Source organism: Bos taurus, chromosome 4 (assembly GCF_002263795.3).
Source record: "Bos taurus isolate L1 Dominette 01449 registration number 42190680 breed Hereford chromosome 4, ARS-UCD2.0, whole genome shotgun sequence".
NCBI lineage: Eukaryota > Metazoa > Chordata > Mammalia > Artiodactyla > Bovidae > Bos > Bos taurus.
The window spans coordinates 44,728,517-44,750,556 of record NC_037331.1 but is presented as its reverse complement, the minus strand read 5'-3'; the positions used below and the strand labels follow the sequence as shown (position 1 = coordinate 44,750,556).

At 38.3% G+C, this 22,040-nt stretch overlaps 1 protein-coding gene across 6 annotated transcripts in view; it reads left to right on the top strand.

Moving 5' to 3' along the window:
* Window positions 1-22,040, top strand: part of RELN (reelin) — a 558,501-nt gene that overhangs the window by 460,745 nt on the left and 75,716 nt on the right. For all 6 annotated transcript variants that reach the window (NM_001206458.2, XM_005205336.5, XM_059885396.1 and 3 more), the window contains 10 exons: window positions 2,740-2,898; window positions 3,084-3,272; window positions 3,801-4,074; window positions 8,218-8,358; window positions 8,465-8,642; window positions 12,098-12,182; window positions 13,027-13,209; window positions 15,930-16,101; window positions 16,204-16,306; window positions 18,014-18,243. In NM_001206458.2, coding sequence (NP_001193387.1) covers window positions 2,740-2,898; window positions 3,084-3,272; window positions 3,801-4,074; window positions 8,218-8,358; window positions 8,465-8,642; window positions 12,098-12,182; window positions 13,027-13,209; window positions 15,930-16,101; window positions 16,204-16,306; window positions 18,014-18,243 — 1,714 coding nt within the window. The remainder of the gene's footprint in view (window positions 1-2,739; window positions 2,899-3,083; window positions 3,273-3,800; window positions 4,075-8,217; window positions 8,359-8,464; window positions 8,643-12,097; window positions 12,183-13,026; window positions 13,210-15,929; window positions 16,102-16,203; window positions 16,307-18,013; window positions 18,244-22,040) is intronic.

The window sequence follows — 22,040 nt, the reverse complement described above, 5'->3', positions numbered from 1 at the left end:
TCGCATGTCGGATATCTGGCTCTAGGCAAGTGATCACACCATCGTGATTATCTGGGTTGTGAAGATCTTTTTTTGTATAGTTGTTCTGTGTATTCTTGCCATCTCTCCTTAATATCTTCTGCTTCTGTTAGAATCCTTTGGGAAGCTTTAAAGTGCAGATTCTGTTTCAATCGGACTGCAATGGTATGCTGCATAACAAATTATTCCCAACTGAGTGGCCTAAGGCAACGTCTGTTACCTTCTAGTTTCTGTGAGTCAGGAATTCAGGTTCTGGCACAGGACTTCTCCTAAGGCTGCACACAAAGTAAAAGCCAGGAGCAGTGCATTCATCTGAAGAACCAATCAGGGCTGGAGGATCTCTTTCCAAGATGCTCACTTATCTGGCTGTTGGCAAGAGACCAGTTTCTTTCAGTGAACTTGTCCACAGGCTCTTTGTGTGTCCTTACAGGGAGACAAAGAGAGAGGGAAGAGAGTGTAAACGCCTCTTATGGCCTCATCTCAGAAGTTACACAATGTCTCTTCTACCATACTCTGTGTAACAGTAGCAAGTTACTAGGTCTAGCCACTCTGAAAAAGAGGCGAATTAACCTTCACTTTTTGATGGGAGGAGTGTCAAATAGTTTGTGGAGATGTTTTAAAAACTTCACAGGTAGAACCTGTTCCCAGATGATGCAGGTGCTGATCCTTGGACCAGACTTTGAGCAGAAGGTGCTAAAGGACCACCAGTGAGATTTTAGTCTTGTGATGCCTTATTTTTGATACCATATCCACTTTCCAAATAGGTCTTCCCAGATAACTATCTAAATCATTTATTCATTCTCACTTTCTCTCTCTCATGTTACAAATATCAACCATATCAAACAAATTAATGTCCACAAGAAAGCTATATTTTGAGCAAGCAACAAGGGTTGGAGACTAGAGCTTTGTCAGACACTCCTCACCTTGATTAGAATAAAGATGAGAAAGAACCTCCCTTCAGTTTTCTTCAGGAACTTTGATGTGGTTCTCTCCCTTCTGCAACACATGGGTCTGACTTCCACCCACTAAAGTTCCAGCCGCCCATGTCTACACCCATACACAACATAGTGTCTCCCTACAGAGTTCCTATTCTTTGAGCTGTTTTTATTCTCTCATCAAACACAATGATTTCTTATATTTTAAATATGGTAGCATTAATTCTCTTGAGTTTTCTTTTGCATGTTAGACATTATTATTCCTGACATCACCCCTTGTCAGATATAGTGACGATAATTCCATGTAATATCAATTAACTTTAAAAGGCATTCTTTTAGTTCTATATTTTATCATATTATTTCTTGAAACAATTTTACTAAACTCTTTGCTGTGCAGTACAACACAGGGATTGAGATATTCTGCTTAGTTAATAATGAGGAAACTAAAAAGATATTATATGAACCATGGGTTATTTTTCCAGGAAGACTGAGGGAACATGACATTGTAGCTCAGATGGTAAAGAATCCGCCTACAATGCAGGAGATCCTGGTTCAGTCCCTGGGTTGGGAAGATCCCCTGGAGCAGGAAATGGCAACCCACTCCAGTGTTTTGCCTGGAGAATTCCATGGACAGGGGAGCCTGGCAAGAGGCAGATTACAGTCCATGTAGTCACAAAGAATCGGACATGACTGAGTGACTTTCACTACTACTACTAGAAAGATTGAGCTATAATAAAATTAATATAACAAACACAAATTTACTAGACATAATTTATATGAATATTCAGATAGCACTTCAGTATCCCCAGTCATAAGTTTGAATATACAGTGCCAGTCTTAGGAACAGTTATGGAATAGGCAATTAGATAGATGCCAAGAAAGCCCTCTGCCCTTCCCATCAAATAGAATATATATTTTTTAATTATTTGCTAATGATATATATATGTATATATATATTCCATTGATTCCTACCATTTCATCATTAGCAGTTTTTTCCTTTGCATTCAATATTACCCTTCCCCTGTGTCCTCTTTTAAAATAAAAAATGTTTCTGGGAGAGGTAGAAGGAATCGCACATGAAGTATCTTAAACTTTCATGTGTATTTCCCTAAATCACACTTCTCTGGTGATAGGCAGAGGGAGATGGGGCAGAAGAGATACATGAAGGGGAGAAGGTGAAAAGAGAGAGGAAGGTCAGAGTAACATCAGAGCGGAGTAAGTTCTTCTGCTTTGCTGTGTGATAATTTGTCTTTATCAGTCTTCAGTGACCAAGGCCTGACAGAGTATGAAGTGCCTGTAAAAGTATCCTTCTGCTTAAGAGAATTTCAGATTGACCTGTGCTTCCTATCTGGTGCATCAGCAGCAAAGAGCCCTTCTTTATTCTGTGCTAGGAGATTGAGATATTCCTTCTGAGTATATAATAATGATATGAGACTTTGTACTGTTCAGGACAGAATCTAAAATTCAAATACATAATCTGAAGTGCATTTTTATGTCCCTCTTACCAACCTCCTCATTGCTCATACAAAGCTGAGTGGTCTTTAAAAGAGCTTATGTATTTTTTCCCGCATTTCCTAGGAGTTGGTGCATCAGAAACTGTCAAGAAATTGATGAGCCTTCAGGTCTACTAATTCATTCCTTGGAAGTTAGACAAATGTGCCCTCATTCTATGAGATGCAATTTGAAGTTTCTAGTACAGCCTTGCCACTTAAAATAATACTGTTCCTTGCCTTTTTTGCCTCTAGGAAAGCTGTCCAAGTAACTGGATTTATGTCTTTTAACACAGGGCTTGTTGTTCAGTATTCAAATGACAATGGGATACTCTGGCATTTGCTTCGAGAGTTGGACTTCATGTCATTTCTGGAACCACAGATCATTTCCATCGACCTTCCACGAGAGTCAAAGACACCTGCTACAGCTTTTCGGTGGTGGCAGCCCCAACATGGCAAGTTACTGCTCACCTCAACTTTCCTGGTAGCATTTAATCATCCAGTTAAAGCCACTTCATATTATGTGTTTTTTAATTTGCTGTCAATTTCTAGATAATTTGATTTAAAACCACAGTCATAGAGATATTCATATTGCTATATAATGAACCTCCTGTAACTGCTTTTATTCATCTGATTTCAGGGAAGCATTCAGCCCAGTGGGCCTTGGATGATGTCCTTATAGGAATGAATGACAGCTCTCAAACTGGGTTTCAGGATAAATTTGATGGCTCTTTAGATCTGCAAGCCAACTGGTATCGAATCCAAGGAGGTCAAGTTGATATTGACTGTCTCTCTATGGACACTGCTCTGATATTCACTGAAAACATAGGTATACATTTTCACTTGATAAAGGGAGAATATTTAATTAACTAGAGGACTAAATTAACTAAAGCCCAAAAGGAGATTCTCTAATGCAAAACCATGTGCATAACTGCCTGTGCTGAGGGAGGCAGTTGGAAATAAGTTGTTTTGTCTTCTAGTGTGACTTGGTGAACCCCATGACAGTTTTTGCAGGGACTGTCTTTCATGGCATGCATAATATGACCAATGTTTCTCAAAAGTGAGGCAAAATGTCTGTCTGAGAACATTCCCATGTTTTATAATTTGCAGAATTAGAATTTTCAGACTCTCTGTTGGCATGTCTCAAGGTGGTAAGACTTTTGAAGTTAGCAGCCGTCCATATTTCTGAGTCTGTGCTAACTAGATAAAAACAATCAGTGTGAGATGAAAAGTCAAAGCACATGTGAGACACTATAGATATCATTTTTGTTTACTGCTGAAAGCATGACAAGCAGAAACACCAAGTAAGAAAGAGAGTACAATTATGTGCTACCATTAAACTTTTCCTTTTTCATAGGAAAACCTCGTTACGCTGAGACCTGGGACTTCCATGTGTCAGCATCAACTTTCTTGCAGTTTGAAATGAGCATGGGCTGTAGCAAGCCCTTCAGCGACTCCCACAGTGTACAGCTCCAGTATTCTCTGAACAATGGCAGGGACTGGCATCTTGTCACTGAAGAATGTGTTCCTCCAACCATTGGCTGTCTGCACTACACAGAAAGTTCAATTTACACCTCCGAGAGATTCCAGAATTGGAAGCGGATCACTGTCTACCTTCCACTCTCCACCATGTGAGAATTGTCATTTGGCTACATGTCAGAACTTCAGGTTTCTGTCACCTAATTGGAAAATAATTGTGATGCCACTTGGAAATTCTATTACTCTTTCATGAGGATTATGCATGGAACATACCAGGGGGGAGAAAAAGTTATAGGTGCTTGGGTAATACTTTTTAAATGTGGTTAGGAGTTCTAGGAGTTTTATGAGGCTGAACTTTTCTGCTTCTTCAGCAACCTGAAGGCTGCCCGACAGATTCAGGTTTTAAATTGTTGTAAAAATAAACATCTACCCAATAACCAGAGTGATACTTATCTACATGAAGCAGTTTGTAAAATCATTAGATGTGGAAGAGTGTCCTTAGTTGTTGTTGGCTTTTCTTTTTTAATCTCCACACCACAATAAGAGTAAAAGGTTCATTCTTTTAAAATGCTCATATCATTTTACATCTTTCTTCCCCTCCGCAGGATCTCAGATTACATTCAGCCCTACCTTATGTTAGGGCTTACAGCAGGCTCCCACTTCTGTGGTTTAGGTGTTGGATAGTGAAGGATCTTTCTAGGAACTAATGTTACTGTGGTGGGTGAGAGAGTTTGTGCCATCCTGGAGCTGCTCTCCCTAGATCCCTACATCTTCCTTCCATTGCCCTGCTCTGAATTGTAGACAGATTGGCCTCTGCAAGCTACATTTGCCAGCTGCATGTGTTTTCTGGCTTCCTGGTAGGTTTAGGGAGTAACAGATAATAGCAAGAAAGTGGAGGGTGGAAATAAAGTTAAACCAGGGTATTCCTCCCCCTCCCTCTCTATCTCAAGTACATCTTGGCCAAGTTCAGCAGCTCCAGCTCCACCATGGTGTCCCTCCAGGTGACACTGGCCCCTGGACACTAGCAGCACCTCCTCCTGTAGCTCTCCATATTTGGACTTGCAGTGGCTTCCTGACTTCCCTAAACTCTTATTTCCTCACTGATGCTGCTACTCACTATGCATCCAGTACTTTGTAAATTCTCTCCATTAAATACTTACAGTGGTTTCCATTTTCCTGGTTCCATTTTGATTCAGAGATGTGCAAACAAGTGGCAGAAAAAAAAATACACACACACAGGAAATCAATGTGTTTTAGTATTTAACCTAAAAGAGTGTCCTGTGGACCCCAGAGCTTTAAAGAATGCTCACTTGTAGCTCATTTATTCATTCTATTTTTATTCAACAAACATTTATTGAATATCTCTGCCTGCAATGCAAGAGACCAAGAGACGTGGGTTCAATCCCTGGGTTGGGAAGATTCCCTGGAGAAGGAAATGGCAACCCACTCCAGTATTCCTGCTTGGAAAATCCCATGGACAGAGGACCCTGGCAGGCTACAGTCCATGGGGCCACAAAAGAGTCAGACACAACTTAGCTACTAAACAACAACAACATTATGTGTTAGATCTCTGGTACAAAATGAATAAGGTGATGCCTGGATCCAAATATATGATTTAGGATAACAGGTATCTAAGCAGTTATTTATGCTATAAAATGCTAACAGTGACAAAACCCAGGGATATTATTGAAACAAAGGGGGATATTAGGGAGATTGAATGGAGCTTTCTGCAGGAACTGATGTCTGAGTTGAGTCTGAATTAGGGAATAGAGCTTATCTGATTGAAGAGAGCCTGTGGGAGGTCATATGTGCTGTTGTAAGCCAAAAAAAAATCCCAGAGACCAGAAGAAACATGAGTTGATGGGAAAACTCAAGGACTTGATGCTATTAGAGTACAATTGTGAAGAAATAGGCAAAGATGAGGCAAGAGAAGAGGGCGGATGATGAAGGGGGCATGTATTTCATATTAGCAGTTTGGCATGTGCAGGGGAACCATTTAAAGTGTGTTAAACTGAGTGGTGACATGATTAGATTTCCCTTTCAGAGCTACCACACTGGCAGCTGTGTTGCATTGAAGGAGGACTTGTGTAGGGAAAACAATAGCACTTGAAATGCTACTATTGAAATTCCACTTCAAGTCGACTGTGTTTTACATTCCAAATAACTAACACATTTCTGCTGTGCAATCTGTTCCTAAATGAGAGACTGCTACTGCTGTTTGGTAAGGCTGTACATATTTCTGGATAAAGTGGTCTTCTGACAGTATATCCCAGTTAACAGATTGCAAATATAATAAAAAAAAAAAAAAAAACATGGAGGTGCATCACATCATTCTAGTTCTCACCTTTATGGGAGCCAGGCCCTCAGGAACCAAAATAGAGGCAGAAGTTGGATAAGGCTTCCACTTACTACCTCAGAAACCTTAGAGACAGTAGAACAGAGACTTCATGGCAAGAACTTTGTAAGATTCCAACTTATCCTCATGTTTATCATCCTCAGTCTCTTTTCCAGTACTGAAAAGTTGTAAAAGCCTGAAAGTGAAAACTAATATTCTGCATAGAGTTAAAACACAGAATAAGTTGATAGTTCAAACTGACTTTTCCAAGTCACATATGTTCAGTTCAGTTCAGTTCAGTTCAGTCGCTCAGTCTTGTCTGACTCTTTGCAACCCCATGAATCGCAGCACGCCAGGCCTCCCTGTCCATCACCAACTCCCGGAGTTCACCCAGACTCACATCCATCAAGTCAGTGATGCCATCCAGCCATCTCATCCTCTGTCGTCCCCTTCTCCTCCTGCCCCCAATCCCTCCCAGCATCAGAGTCTTTTCCAATGAGTCAACTCTTCCCATGAGGTGGCCAAAGTACTGGAGTTTCAGCTTGAGCATCATTCCTTCCAAAGAAATCCCAGGGCTGATCTCCTTCAGAATGGACTGGTTGGATCTCCTTGAAGTCCAAGGGACTCTCAACAGTCTTCTCCAACACCATAGTTCAAAAGCATCAATTCTTCAGCTCTCAGCCTTCTTCACAGTCCAACTCTCACATCCATACATGACCACAGGAAAAACCATAGCCTTGACTAGATGGACCTTTGTTGGCAAAGTAATGTCTCTGCTTTTGAATATGCTATCTAGATTGGTCATAACTTTCCTTCCAAGGAGTAAGCGTCTTTTAATTTCATGGCTGCAATCACCATCTGCAGTGATTTTGGAGCCCAGAACAATAAAGTCTGACACTGTTTCCACTGTTTCCCCATCTATTTGCCATGAAGTCATGGGACCAGATGCCATGATCTTCGTTTTCTGAATGTTGAGCTTTAAGCCAACTTTTTCACTCTCCACTTTCACTTTCATCAAGAGGCTTTTGAGTTCCTCTTCACTTTCTGCCATACGGGTGGTGTCATCTGCATATCTGAGGTTATTGATATTTCTCCTGGCAATCTTGATTCCAGCTTGTGTTTCTTCCAGTCCAGCGTTTCTCATGATGTACTCTACATATAAGTTAAATAAACAGGGTGACAATATACAGCCTTGAGTTGACGAATATACAGTCAACTCAAAAAGAGTTGACATACTCTTTTTCCTATTTGGAACCAGTCTGTTGTTCCATGTCCAGTTCTAACTGTTGCTTCCTGACCTGCATACATATTTCTCAAGAGGCAGATCAGGTGGTCTGGTATTCCCATCTCTTGAAGAATTTTCCACAGTTTGTTGTGATCCACACAGTCAAAGGCTTTGGCATAGTCAATAAAGCAGAAATAGATGTTTTTCTGGAACTCTCTTGCTTTTTTGATGATCCAGCAGATGTTGGCAATTTGATCTCTTGTTCCTCTGCCTTTTCTAAAACCAGGTTGAACATCAGGAAGTTCATGGTTCACATATTGCTGAAGCCTGGCTTGGAGAATTTTGAGTATTACTTTACTAGCATGTGAGATGAGTGCAATTGTGCAGTAGTTTGAGCATTCTTTGGCATTGCCTTTCTTTGGGATTGGAATGAAAACTGACCTTTTCCAGTCCTGTGGCCCCTGCTGAATTTTCCAAGTTTGTTGGCATGTGTTCAGAGGCTCTTATATGAAAGAAATGGTGAAATATTTTAAAAGTATGTTTTCTACTCTCCTGTTTTTGGGTCAAGAGTAAACAACATCCAAAATTTGGTATAAAACAAAGTCTCTCAAATAAAACTGGAACCCTGAGGAAGACACTTTTAAAATGAAAGAATTAAATGTTTTGTTTTTGAAGGTTGCCACTCAAACCAAGTATGATTTGTTTGTTTTTTCTGTGTTGTTTTGTTTTTCTTAGATCTCCCAGGACCCGGTTCAGATGGATCCAGGCCAACTACACTCTGGGAGCTGACTCCTGGGCTATTGATAATGTCGTGCTGGCTTCAGGGTGTCCTTGGATGTGCTCAGGACGAGGGATTTGTGATGCTGGACGCTGTGTGTAAGTTAATGAAATTGGAAGTTTCTTTCTTTGTAATGCAAAAAGAAAGATAATATCTTGATCTCATGACAGATAATGCCTTTTCGCCACTCATTTTTTTCCTTAGGTGTGACCGGGGCTTTGGTGGAGCCTACTGTGTTCCTGTCATTCCTCTACCCTCGATTCTTAAAGATGATTTCAATGGGAACTTACATCCCGACCTTTGGCCTGAAGTGTATGGTGCAGAGAGGGGGAATCTGAATGGTGAAACTATCAAGTCTGGAACATCACTCATTTTTAAAGGGGTCAGATAAGATTCTTCACTAGCACTGAAATTCCTGTCTTTTCTCAATGCTCCACACAGATACATTTCTGTTCAGATGATATATTATTGTATATACTGTTACTGTCTTCTAACACATATCATGTTTCCTCTTATATTGACTGAGATCATTTTTTATGATCACTTGGGCATTAAACCGGAGAAGGCAATGACAACCCATTCCATTACTGTTGCCTGGAAAATCCCATGGATGGAGGAGCCTGGTAGGCTGTAGTCCATGGGGTCGCTAAGAGTTGGACACGACTGAGCGAGTTCACTTTCACTTTTCATTTTCATGCATTGAAGAAGGAAATGGCAACCCACTCCAGTGTTCTTGCCTGGAGAATCCCAGGGATGGCGGAGCCTGGTGGGCTGCCATCTATGGGGTCACACAGAGTCAGACACGACTGAAGTGACTTAGCAGCAGCAGCAGCAAGGCATTAAACTCTTCCCTTGCTTTGGTAATCAGACCTTCCTTACATTCTGCTGGAATTACATATGTAAAAATTATATATACACTATTTCTAGAATCTTGGCTTCTAGAATGTAACATTTTGTGTGTTTTCAGATATTTAACTTGAAATATTTTTCTAAATGACTTTATGGAAGATCTTTGCTTTTTCCTTCCATTTTCTTTCTTTTTCTCCTGCCAATACAACCATTTGGTGACTCCAAGAAAACCAAACATTTAAATCAAGTTAAATAGCTTTCTCAAACATCATTAGTGTATTTTTTGTATTTCAACCTAAATGTTGGTTAGAGGGTTATTAAGCAATTATGTGAAACTGTGCTGAGTTGGCACATCTTCGTATGTGAATACATGCCACATCCTGCCCCTCTCAGCTGGTGCAATTGGCTAATCTAGGTGTGCAAATGAAATCTTAAACAAAAATCCACATGGGTCTGTACAACCTTAATGATTAACACCTAACACTTAGAAAATTAGACGCCCTGGAAGTTTTTCAATTATAGTTAATAGATGCTGGCTGTCATTCTTGTTTGAGTCCAGAATTCTTCTCAAGTTTTTAGATGAGATAGAAAAAACACTTTAGGGGTCAGGGAGATTTACAAGTCCCTAGGAGCAGTAAGTGACTGAAGAAATTGAGGTAGGACATTTCAGGATAGAGACTGCTGTTTTGATTGTGTATATTTTAATTCTTGTCTGAAGCTTTAGCTCTCATTACCACCATCTATTTGAAGCAATTGACAAGACCACAAAAGGTAAATCCTGTGATTCAAATATCTTTACCTGATAAAATTTTAGGCAGTAAATTAACCCGGTCTCTAGATCCGATGAACAAGGGAAACATATAGTCTTTTATATTAGTATTAAATATTTTCTCTTTAGCCATCCAAATGCAAGGGCAGCCAAGCATTATATGTGTTGGACATATATTATCTCTCAGTCCTGCAAGATGCAAAGATGGCTAAACATATACCATTCAGTAGGTTGTAGTTTGACCTAGAAAGGCATTCTTTTGTGAAAAAGGAAACGATAGTTTCTTTTCAATGTTTATAGATTCAGGAGTGCTATCTGCTATTAAAATAGCTTTGCATTTAGCACAAATGGATTACTGAACCTGGAAGAGGATCAGAAAAAAAGCATTTGTATGAGCTAGAATATATGTAGAAGCAGGCAATACAGTTCCACTGGGCAATTTTCCATATCAAGTACTTAACTGTAAATAAAATTTAAAATGTGAAAGAAGGATGCTTTCGTATTTCAAATCATGCTGACTTTCAGCAAAATTGCTCCTACAAGATACATGGGAGCAAGTTTATACTCACATTCTATAATCAAGGGTGAAGAGTAATCATATTCCTTTATCTTGATGTTGTCAAGGGATATTTATGAACTGGATCTGTTAACTACCCACCTCGAAGCTTTTTCATTGTAAGATGAAATTACCTTTTCCACGGCCTTAACCTCTATATGGCGCCAAGCTATGAAAACATCCAAGGCCTTAAGCTGATAAGTATATGAGGGAGAGGGTAAAGACTTCAAGACATGAAGGATAGGCAATGACCAAGCATTATGGACTGAGCAGGGCAGTGAATTATTAAGATAAAAGAAAAATAAGAGTGGAAATATAAGGCTTTTACATAACCACCTTCAATCCTGGAAGTTTGAATCTATGCTTTGTATAAATGCAGTTGCTTTTTCATTACGATATCAAATAATTCTCAAATTCTAAATTTAGCATTATCTAGGTATCTCTCCCCAAACCAAAAGATGATTTAATAAACAAAACACTGATATTTTATAAAGGATGGAGGATAAGTTTCAGAATCTGACATATCTGAGTTTGAATTCTACTATTTTCACTTTTGCGATCTTGAGCAAGTTACTGACCTCAGATTTTCCATTTCCTTATGTGCAACAGGAAGATAATAATATGTTTCCCTTATGAGTGATAGGTGTTTTAAACGAATAAAGTGATTGTTTTAGATCCCAGAATGTTGTGGGCATTCAATATGTGGTTGCTCTATAACAGAGAAGCCCATTACAAAATTAGTCTTATTTAAAATTTTTCAGCTATTGAAGAATGTATTGTATAATAAATATTAAGAAGAGGAAGAATTTGGTATCCGTTAGCTGATAATTAAGAAGCCAGTAGACAGTACAGTGTCCACTCAGTATCGACCAGCCCTACACCACCAAAGAGCCACTTCATTCAGAGTCATACTTGAGACTGAAAGGCCTGTTAGTACCTAGAACATTTGCATAGCGAAATTCTATTTTACTGGGCTGTCACTGCAATCCTGCATACATGGAGAAAACAAGCTGTGGAGCTGTCAATCCCAGACAACCAGAAATAGTTAATTAGCAGAAAAATTACTAAAGCCAGTGTGATCGCTTTCCGCCTTCCTTGGCTTCTCTGCATGAGCGCTTCCAGCCTGGGCTTAGGGACTTGCTTAGTTACGCCTTATTTAACTTGACCAACTGGAGGGTGTTGTGTCAGCCTGAATGAGAGCCTCCTGGGGCTGTCAGAGCACGCAAAGGAGTAAGTTCCTAAGACTCTTTGGAACCCTGAAAAAGTTACCTATTAGCTCCTAGCTTCCAGCAGGAGCTGGCACATTTTCCGTCTGTTTCCTCTTTACTCCTCTCACAACATGCTGTGATCAAAGGAGGCTGTGTTTTAAAAAGGCTTATAGATATATAATGGTATCATTTTTGCACTGCTTTCTATAAAAATCACAGCAAAGTGTGACTTAGAGTTGAGTCAATGAAATGTTGTTATTCAAGCATAGGGAATGAAAGCTATTAAAAGGGGAAATGATCAGTTTTTCCTTCCAAACTGGACCAAGTATTGTCTCTTGATCATTATGCATCTATTATATAGCTAATATAAGTTAGATGTATAAAATCAAAGGAAAATATTCTCGCAAATAAAGTAAGATTGCTTAACATGTATGTTTTTGTTTGTTTGTTTGCAGGAAGGACTACGGATGCTCATTTCAAGAGATCTAGACTGTACCAATACGATGTATGTCCAGTTCTCACTTCGATTTATAGCAAAAAGTAAGTCATTTCTATGGGTATGAATTCACTATTTCCCTTCAAGCAAATTTCCCCATGCACGGTTCCTCCTCCGCAAAGAAATAACAGATTTTAGGCCCATAAATTTTGTTATATGGGAGAGCCAACATAAATTTGAGTGCATAAGTGTTTGCAAATGTTCTTCTATAATATACATCCATTTTAATGTCGGGGTAAGATTACTACTTATTTTATAATGATTTCATACAGAAATACTAATCATACTAGTCCTCTGCTGGTTAAATTTATCATCACATCCCTGAATCTTTTTTATTTTTTTTACCACTTATTTCTAGCTGAAAGAAATTTAAATTTTAAAAATTTAGCTTTTGGAAACTTGATATTTTCTTTCACAGATGTAAACCCCTAAAGCCAACTCTGTCATTCTGACCTTCCATATTAACTAAATAATTTTCCTGACAAATAATGACATTTGGATATAAGGAATTTTCAAGTAGACTTTTGATAATATCATGAGATGTAAATGTTTGACCCTTTGTAGAGCTGTGAAGCCTATAGAATCAAAAATTTTTGACATAATATTTCCTAAATGAAATATAGAAAGATATGTGTTCATATTGAGAAAAAGAAGGAGATAGTACTGTATGAAAAATCCAAGATTTGGTGTGTGTTTTGAGATCTATTTATCCAGAAATTGCAACCCATCATCACTTCAGCTTGCCTCAGAAGCATTTGGACTATAAAGCATCTATGTGAATGCAAGTCAGGTTATGCATTGATGCAAAAAAAAAAAAAATAGTCTAAGATTGTACAGTATTCCCATTTTTATCACAATGTGTTTGTGCCTGTGTTTTCTTCTTTCTAGGTACCCCAGAGAGGTCCCATTCTATTCTATTGCAATTCTCCATCAATGGGGGAATCACCTGGCATCTGATGGATGAATTTTACTTCCCTCAAACTACCAACATACTTTTCATTAATGTTCCCTTGCCATACACTGCCCAAACCAACGCTACAAGATTCAGACTCTGGCAACCTTATAATAACGGTAAAAATGCTTAAGTTCTCCTATGGTCAAAACTGATTGTGGCATGTTAACGTGCTTTCGCCTAGGCTGTGGAGGAAGTGTTTGGCAGCTAAGTGACTTCACTGTCAATAGCACATTTTGCATGCTTCACTTTTGAGGAGTTTCAAGGAATATTTAGCTTTATATATCTCTACCTTCATACTTGACTATATATTATCTTCGTGTTTGATTCCTATGCAAATATAGCTAAATCCTGTCATAGAGCTATGCTTTTTAAAAAATAATCCAGCTCTACCATTAGGTACTCATCAGTTGTAACTACATTTTTTACTGAATTCATTTAGGAATACATAGTTCTGAGTGCGGCACTTCGCTAATGAGACAGAACAATGTTAGAGCAAAATGCCATGACAAAGAGGGACTGACACCAAGCAGATAGTGCCTGAGATAAAATATTCTGTCATATACACTTGACTCAGTGATAAGTTAAAGTGAATGTATAATTTAACAGCGTTTTCAAATGCTTAGAGAAAACAATTTTACAGATTTGTAATGTTTTATTGCTTCCTGTATTTCTATTAACTGCTTTTTATAAAGAACCAGACTCTACCAAATTGTACCTTTAGTGGCCTAGGTAAGCACAGAGATATCACATTAAGCGAATTCTTTGCAAAGGTAACACAGAGTGGATAAAAAAAAATGTACCGCCATCTCTAAAACTTAACCTGAGTGTGTCCTTTATAATCAGTAAGTCAAAAAGTAAAATAATTGTAACTTATTGTGAACAGAAAAAATAATCTTGTATAATCGCTGAGTCCAAAAATGCAGCCAGTTGTACAGTCCAGAGGATAGTTGTCTTCATATTAAGTTTGGAATGCTTACCAATTTTTCTTCATTTCTTTCACCAATTGCTTCCAAAACAAGAAAAGGGAAGAAAGTTCCTAGGATTAGAACAGTGACAGGATTAGAGAGGGAAAGGCACATGTGACTTCATTTAAATCATCAGGTTGTTTCTATAGGCTTCTATTTATAGATCCTTTTATATATTTTATAAGAATTCTACTAAAAGTAGCAATCAGTGAAGTAGCAACCTTGGGGAACCTTGTTGTTTCTGCTTGGCATGGTCTTATCACCTCGTTTCCAGTTCAATCCAAGCAGTGTTTTGCAAAAGCACTGGGCTTACCCTTCTTATCTACTCAGTAATATCTTCCTTGGGCTTCTCAGGTGGCTCAGTGGTAAAGAATCTACCTGCAATGCAGAGACCTGGGTTCGATCCCTGGGTTGGGAAGATCCCATGGAGAAGGAAATGGCAACCCATTCCAATATTTTTGCCTGGAAAATCCCATGGACAGAGGAGCCTGGTGGGATACAGTCCTTGGGGTCACAAAAGAGTTGGACATGACTTAGCAATAAAACAGCAAATACCTTACTTAAACACCCTACCTGAGTTGCTGAATCAAATTCTATGACAGCCTAAGGAGTGATTTTCCTAATTTTCTGTATGTTCCCATATAGCTCCAACTAAACATACATGTTTGAAAAGCATTAAAGGAAAAATAAAGTAACATATAACAGAATGTTTTCTTCTGTGTAGTTTTTAACAATTAAATAAAGCCGCACAGAGTTGGACACGACTGAAGCGACTTTGCAGCAGCAGCAGCAAAGCTGCACAACAAGCCAGTGTTGTAATGGCCATGGTCCTTAAGCCTAAAGGAAACATGATTCTAAGTCATGCTGCTAAGTCACTTCAGTTGTGTCTGACTCTGTGCGACCCCATAGACGGCAGCCCACCAGGCTCCCCCGTCCCTGGGATTCTCCAGGCAATAACACTGGAGTGGGTTGCCATTTCCTTCTCCAATGCATGAAAGTGAAAGTGTAAGTGAAGTTGCTCAGTCGTGTCAGACCCTCAGCGACCCCATGGACTAAAGCCTTCCAGGCTCCTTTATCCATGGGATTTTCCAGGCAAGAGTACTGGAGTGGGGTGCCATTGCCTTCTCCGTCTAAGTCATGAGTTGACTCTAAAATATCCTGCTGCTGCTGCTGCTAAGTTGCTTCAGTTGTGTCCAACCCTGTGCGACCCCATAGACAGCAGCCCACCAGGCTCCCCCGTCCCTGGGATTCTCCAGGCAAGAACACTGGAGTGGGTTGCCATTTCTTTCTCCAATGCATGAAAGTGAAAAGTGAAAGTGAAATCACTCAGTCATGTCCAACTCTTAGCGACCCCATGGACTGCAGCCTACCAGGCTCCTCCGTCCATGGGGTTTTCCAGGCAAGAGTACTGAAGTGGGTTGCCATTGCCTTCTCCGCTAAAATATCCTGAGTTGCTCCATAAATAGACTAGTTAGTGTAACTCATTTATAAATCCACAGGCTGACCATCCATCCTCATAGATTCAGGCATGTTACAGATTCCCTTAAACCATGAAAGCATAACTCAAAGCCCACTCTTGCTGCTGGAGGGTCCATGGTACCATAGCACTGCTGTGACAGGAAGTGAAGCAAACTCTTACCAGTCTTCTGAAATTAGTGAGGCTCTTTCATGCAATGTCAACTTAAAAGGATTGAAAGCATAATTTTTTCCATACTTTGATAATACAGTATTATATAGTTTGTGCTTCTTTTTCTAGAAGGCATATGTTTAAACCAATAGTTATTGAGTTCCTTCTGTCCTTTCTTCCTTTGAGCAAAAATGTTCATCCAGTTTTCACCTTTGAAAACTTGCTTTATCCAAAAATGCCATAGGTAAGAAAGAAGAAATCTGGATTGTTGATGACTTCATCATTGATGGAAATAATTTAAATAACCCCGTGATGCTTCTGGATACTTTTGACTTTGGGCCCAGAGAAGACAATTGGTTTTTCTATCCTGGTGGTAACATTGGTCTCTATTGCCCATATTCTTCCAAAGGAGCACCGTAAGTATTTAATTGAAAAGTTAAAAATAAAGCCACTGCTCTGTAGAGATCACAATGAGCTTTTGCCTAAATGGATTCCTTGGTGTTTTCTTGTGTTAACAGTGAGGAAGATTCAGCTATGGTGTTTGTTTCCAATGAAGTTGGTGAGCATTCCATTACTACTCGTGACCTGAATGTGAATGAGAACACCATCATACAATTTGAGGTACTTGACTTTGTACTATTAGTAATGCTTTAAATTTTATCTTGAACAAAAGCTAGGAAAGAGGAGGAAAATCTCAGATGATTTCATGCATTATGACTTTCCATTTTTGTGCAAGGACAAAAGAGGTTTTACATCATAATTCATTTTTATTAGCAGAATGTATTATCCTACTAAAGTTTATTTCTGAATTTTTAGTCCTTTATTTACGATATAATTTCCTCACCTACTACAATGAGAAATTGTCAAATTATTTCAAACATTATAAAAATGAAAAGGACTATACTATTCTTGTGCTATTTTTCACAATTTTTACGTGTTACTTAAGACCCAGGTTAGTGTGATTATAGTCTATACCAGGCCAGCACTTTTGTTTAATATTTATCATGATGTCATGAATTTTACAGATAAAATAATGCTTACTATTTTTTTTAATTTCTGTATATTTCATCACTCTTTATGGACTCCTTTTATTTTTCATGACAGAAATTTAAAATGTATAGAAAAAAAAACTTTTATATATTTTAAAAACTTAGATAAAATCAGCAGAACCAAAGATACATTGTGCTAAGGTTCAATAGTCTTAACTTCTGAAGATACTTTTTCATGGTTGAAACCTATACTAATCATTGGACAGGCTTAAATTAGTGCCTAATTGTGTCAACAAAATTTTTAATATTTGCTCTAGATTAATTGTATCCTCTAAATTAGAGTTGTTTCTTTCATCTTAAAATCAAAGACCAAATGATGCCTTAGTGGAGAAATTATTCTCTATTCTAAGCTTTCTGTTATATTTTCTAATTTTTTAAGTAACTTATATAACCTTGTTTTATATTTTCTATTATTTATGCTTTAAATGTTAATAAAAAGTAATATCTATGGCCCTTTCAAGAGTTCTGTTATCAAAAGAATCTAGGTAGAAACAAATGCCTATAGGTGGTAAAGTTTACTCAATCAGAATAGTTTACCCATCAAAAGAAAAGAGGAGTAACTTCAACAAGAACAAAAATTATAGAAATATATCCAGTTGCTATGACAGCAAGAAAATGTTAATCCCAATTGGAAGAGGGAAAGTTTTTTCATGAAAAGAATCGCATCCATTTGTTTAAGTTTTAGTTTAATTCACTTGAAAACATGAAAAAGGAATGAAGTGATTGTTTCCCTCATGTTTAAAAAGTCCTTTCTGAGAATGTTCTCACTATGTTGGGAAATGGTGACAACAATTTTATTTCATTCTGTTTTAATATTGAAAACATACTGGAGATTCTCCATGTGTAAAACTTGGGATTGTTTGAAGGTGTCACAAGATGAAAAATAGAAGGTCTTCCCATCCAGCAGTCTGAAAAAAAAGCTAATGGTCAAAATTAGAGAAACAATCTTTTCACTACAGTTTGTATGGCTTGGCAATGAATGTGGGCTAAAGGTAAATTTTGGAATTCCATGCCAGTCTCTGCCTTATTCACTTCCTAGCTTTTTATAACAATGAGGGAAAATAAATTTTTCATGAGGCCCTTTGAGGTTCTTTATGAAAAAGTATTATTTAAAGGTAATATGCAATATTACTCAGGCAAAACAGATTTTCATGGTGTTAAATATTTCAGCAAGACAGTTCCCAGGAAAATGGACCCTCGAGAAAATAATGAAGTGGTGAATCATTTCAAGGCTTGTTGCTCTGAGGTAATTTGTATCATTTTTTTCTTCTTTGTCAAGATCAATGTCGGATGCTCAACTGATAGCTCCTCTGCTGATCCGGTCAGACTGGAATTTTCCAGGGACTTCGGGGCAACCTGGCACCTGCTGCTCCCCCTCTGCTACCACAGCAGCGGCCATGTCAGCTCCTTGTGCTCCACTGAGCACCACCCGAGCAGCACCTATCATGCAGGGACCACCCAGGGCTGGAGGAGGGAGGTCGTGCACTTCGGGAAGCTGCACCTTTGTGGGTAAGGACCTACTGCTTCCAGCTATGTTTTTCTCATTTCACAGTTTTCTTCACGATGTCATGGCTGACTTGCCACTTAATCAGGGAAATGTCCACCTTACGTTTCTTCCTCAGTTCTCCACTGAAAGCAGATCAGTGGATGTTTAAAACATAGGACACTGAGCTGACATACTACTAATTCATGGTTTGAGTGTGTGTGGGTGCTCAGTTCTGTCCAACTCTTTGTGACTGCATGGACTGTAGCCCTCCAAAGTCCTTTGTCCATGGAATTTTCTAGGCAAGAATACTGGGGTAGGTTGCCATTTCCTACTCCAGAGATCCTCCTAACCCAGGGATCGAACCCACATCTCCTGTGTCTCTTGCATTGGCAGGTGGATTCTTTTACCACTGAGCCTCCTGGGAAGCTAAAGAACATTTGACTTGAAGACAGATTTAAAAGAGCACACCGTAGGCAGCACCCTATCCTGAGTTTTATATCTACATGGGTCTTTATTAGATCATTTAAGAAGCAACAGAAATATAGTTTTTCCCCAGTGTTATAATCTGTCCCCCACCTCACAACTTAAATGCAGTTAGAAGTTTTACTTTCAAATATCTACTTATATCTTTTGTGCAAGGAGAGGGCACATATGGAGGGTGGAAGCCGCAGAATATTCCAGGTGTTTCATAATATATATATATATATATATATATACACACACATAAGCACTCTTCCCCCAGGTATTTCTATTTTTTCAACCTCTCTCAGTATTCTTGTTACATATATGTGACTCTTCCATTGAAAAGTTATTTGGAAGTAAAGAACTTCAATCCCAATAAATATGAAATGAAAAGTATAGTTCAAAAAATAAAACTAATAATATAGGTGAACAAAGAGAGAAAGTCAACAAAGTGGCCTACTTCAGAATTTGTCTTTTCCCTCAGAATAAAGAACTTACTCTTTTGGGGTATTTAAAAAAAAAACTACTAATATTATACTTTCAAGATGGGGATAGATTTACATTCCCCATGTGAAACTCAGCATAATTAGAAGTCTCAAGTCTTCAAGCAAAAGTACTAATACTTAGTACTTTTCCAAAAGGGTGAAAGTGCTCTTCAAAAGTCTTCATTGTCTTTGAACATAAATCCATTCACTCCTCATGATACCATCAGCAAAATGTTTGTAATTTGATTGCTAAGGACTCTAATATTTTATACTATTGAGTATATAATTTATTAATTCTTACTGTTGTACCAGGATACTGTTCTAATTATTAGAAAATCTAATTTTAAAAAAATAAGCATTACTAAATAAAACATCCTCAAGATTCTTTAGAAGTGATAGTCGAGGAAGCAAGGAAAATCTCTGAAGACCATAAGAATAGATAGAGCTGATGACTCAGTCAGCACAACCAGAAAGCTGCTATTAGGGTGTATGGAGGTGGGGTGTGAACCTGTCTATATAAGAATTAGCAGGGGGAAATAGCTCAGGAAAAAACTTTTTACACAAAGTCAATTGTGTTATTTAGGATTATATGTTACAAGAAATATAAAGAGGCTTACCCAAAGCAGTGGAAGAACTTACTAGAAACATGCTAGGAAATCATGGACTCCACTGAGAAAGTGTGAGGACATCAGCAAAAGGAGTTTGTGATCCTTTTTGTCATGTTAATAGTAAGGTCACTCATCAAACTCCAGCTCCCATTTTCTAGAATTCTTAATTCTACATTTCTAGAAAATAAAATCTGAGCCAGTCAGCTATGGCCAAAAGACCAAGAGCTGCAACAGAGGGATAGATGCCCAAAGTCCATGTTTATAGGAAGTACTACTGTCCTTTAGTCACTAAGTCATGTCTGACTCTTTTGCGACCCAATGGACTGTAGCCCTCCAGCTCCTCTGTACATGGGATTTTCCAGGCAAAAATATTGGAATGTGTTGCCATTTCCTTCTCCATGGGATCTTCCCAACCCAGGAATCAAACCCGTGTCTCCTACATTATAGGTGGATTATTTACCACTGAGCCACCTGGAAAGCCCTTATGGGCAGTGTAGACAGGGAAAAATGGTTGGATAGCCAATCACTTTTACACCTATGACCTATACCATGGTCATTATGGTATTGTGAAAAGCTCCAGGTTTTCGTTTAAGTGGACTATTAATTTCTTCCAATGGCTCAGGTAAGAATTAGGTTAAATAGAAAACAACCATAAAGATAAGGTGAAAGCCATGAGTTTAGATTGTCTTAACAACTGAGACATGCTTCCGAAAGTTCCTACATGAAAATAATCCATTTTAAAGGCATATGAAATAAGATCACTGCCAAACAGAGGTACTGAATGAAGCTCCCCACCCCAGGACAGTATTCCAGGGTCCCAGAGCCTGCATCACTATCAGTTGATTTTGCCCACCAGGCTGTGCTTATACATGAGGCGTGGTGATATAATTTGAGCAAGAGAAATGCAGACATCTATATTTTTACCTACTGATATTGGGATTCAATTTAAAATATGCCTCCTCTAATTATAAAAGGTACAGAACTTAACCATCTTGTTCTTTGTATTCCATGTGATTTTCATTTCTACGAAAAGAAAGTAAACGTGTTAAGGAGGCATGCCAGCTTTTACAATGGTATAAACTTACCTTTCAAACTGACTTCAACGGTTCCTGCAAAGAGAAGAATTTGCCTTAGAAGTGTTCTCTAGTCCTTGTTCAGGAAAACAGTTAGCACTCTTCTTAAAACCCACACAGGCATGAGTTGCTGGAAGGCAAAAGTTAAATTTTCTCCAACTCAGTGAACCATTCCTTGGTTTGTATTCAACATGGTACATAATAATGGCACAAGTGCTAGATGCTAAGAAAAATATATTACCCGTGTTTAAATCGCCCTTTTATGTGCACTCACAGGATACTAGGTACCAAAAAAACTATACTAAGTGTTTCAGGTGTAGAAATGGCATTTTTGCCATTTCAAATGTCAATTCACATTTGAAGTGTTAAGTATTGAGCTTCTATCACATATTATTCACATCACCCTTGTGTCTTTTTCATTTGGAGTCTTTTTGTCTTTGAAACTTCCTAATTCCTTTTGCTTTATACAGTTTCATAATGAGTCAACCAAAACCCCTATTTAATGAAAGCACTGCTGTGTGCTTGAAATTTAAAGTTTACATTTAAAAAACAGATCCTTTGAATACCACTAGCCTGGGAGAACAGACACTGACATTCACTAGGGAGGGTGGCAGTGAGAAATTTTCAAAATAAGATTTCAGCAGATGGGGAACCACAGTGAAACCAGACCCTTCAATCCATTTATCATAGTGCTTGCAGTTTCTGTGTCAAGACAGGTGAACAATAATAAATATCCAACCAAGGTGGTTCATTTGTATTCAGAACATTTGAATAAATAAAAAGTTCAAAAAAATCCATGTAGGCTTTTATTCAAAGGAAAACTCCAGCCATTTCCCTCAGCTCAGCAGTCTGAAAAGTTCAAAAGGTAGGAAGTGCTTCTTGCCAAGACTAAACTCTGACAGGTATTAGATAATAAAATTTAATTATGAACTGGCATTTTGGGGGCACCTTAATATAGTTGTAGTCTTGATATGAACAATGAAATTAGGGTTAAAATTATATGTGGGAACTTGACTCTGTCTGCTTTACTACCTACTAAACTTTAGAAGTCTAATAAATGTTTCTGATACTGACTTCTAATTTCTGTTTCTCAAATAAAAAATTATTCAGAATTTGGTTTCTATATAATTGAAAATTGGGCCAATTCATAGGGTACTGATATGAGTGCACTGGGTTGGAAAAATCCCCTGGA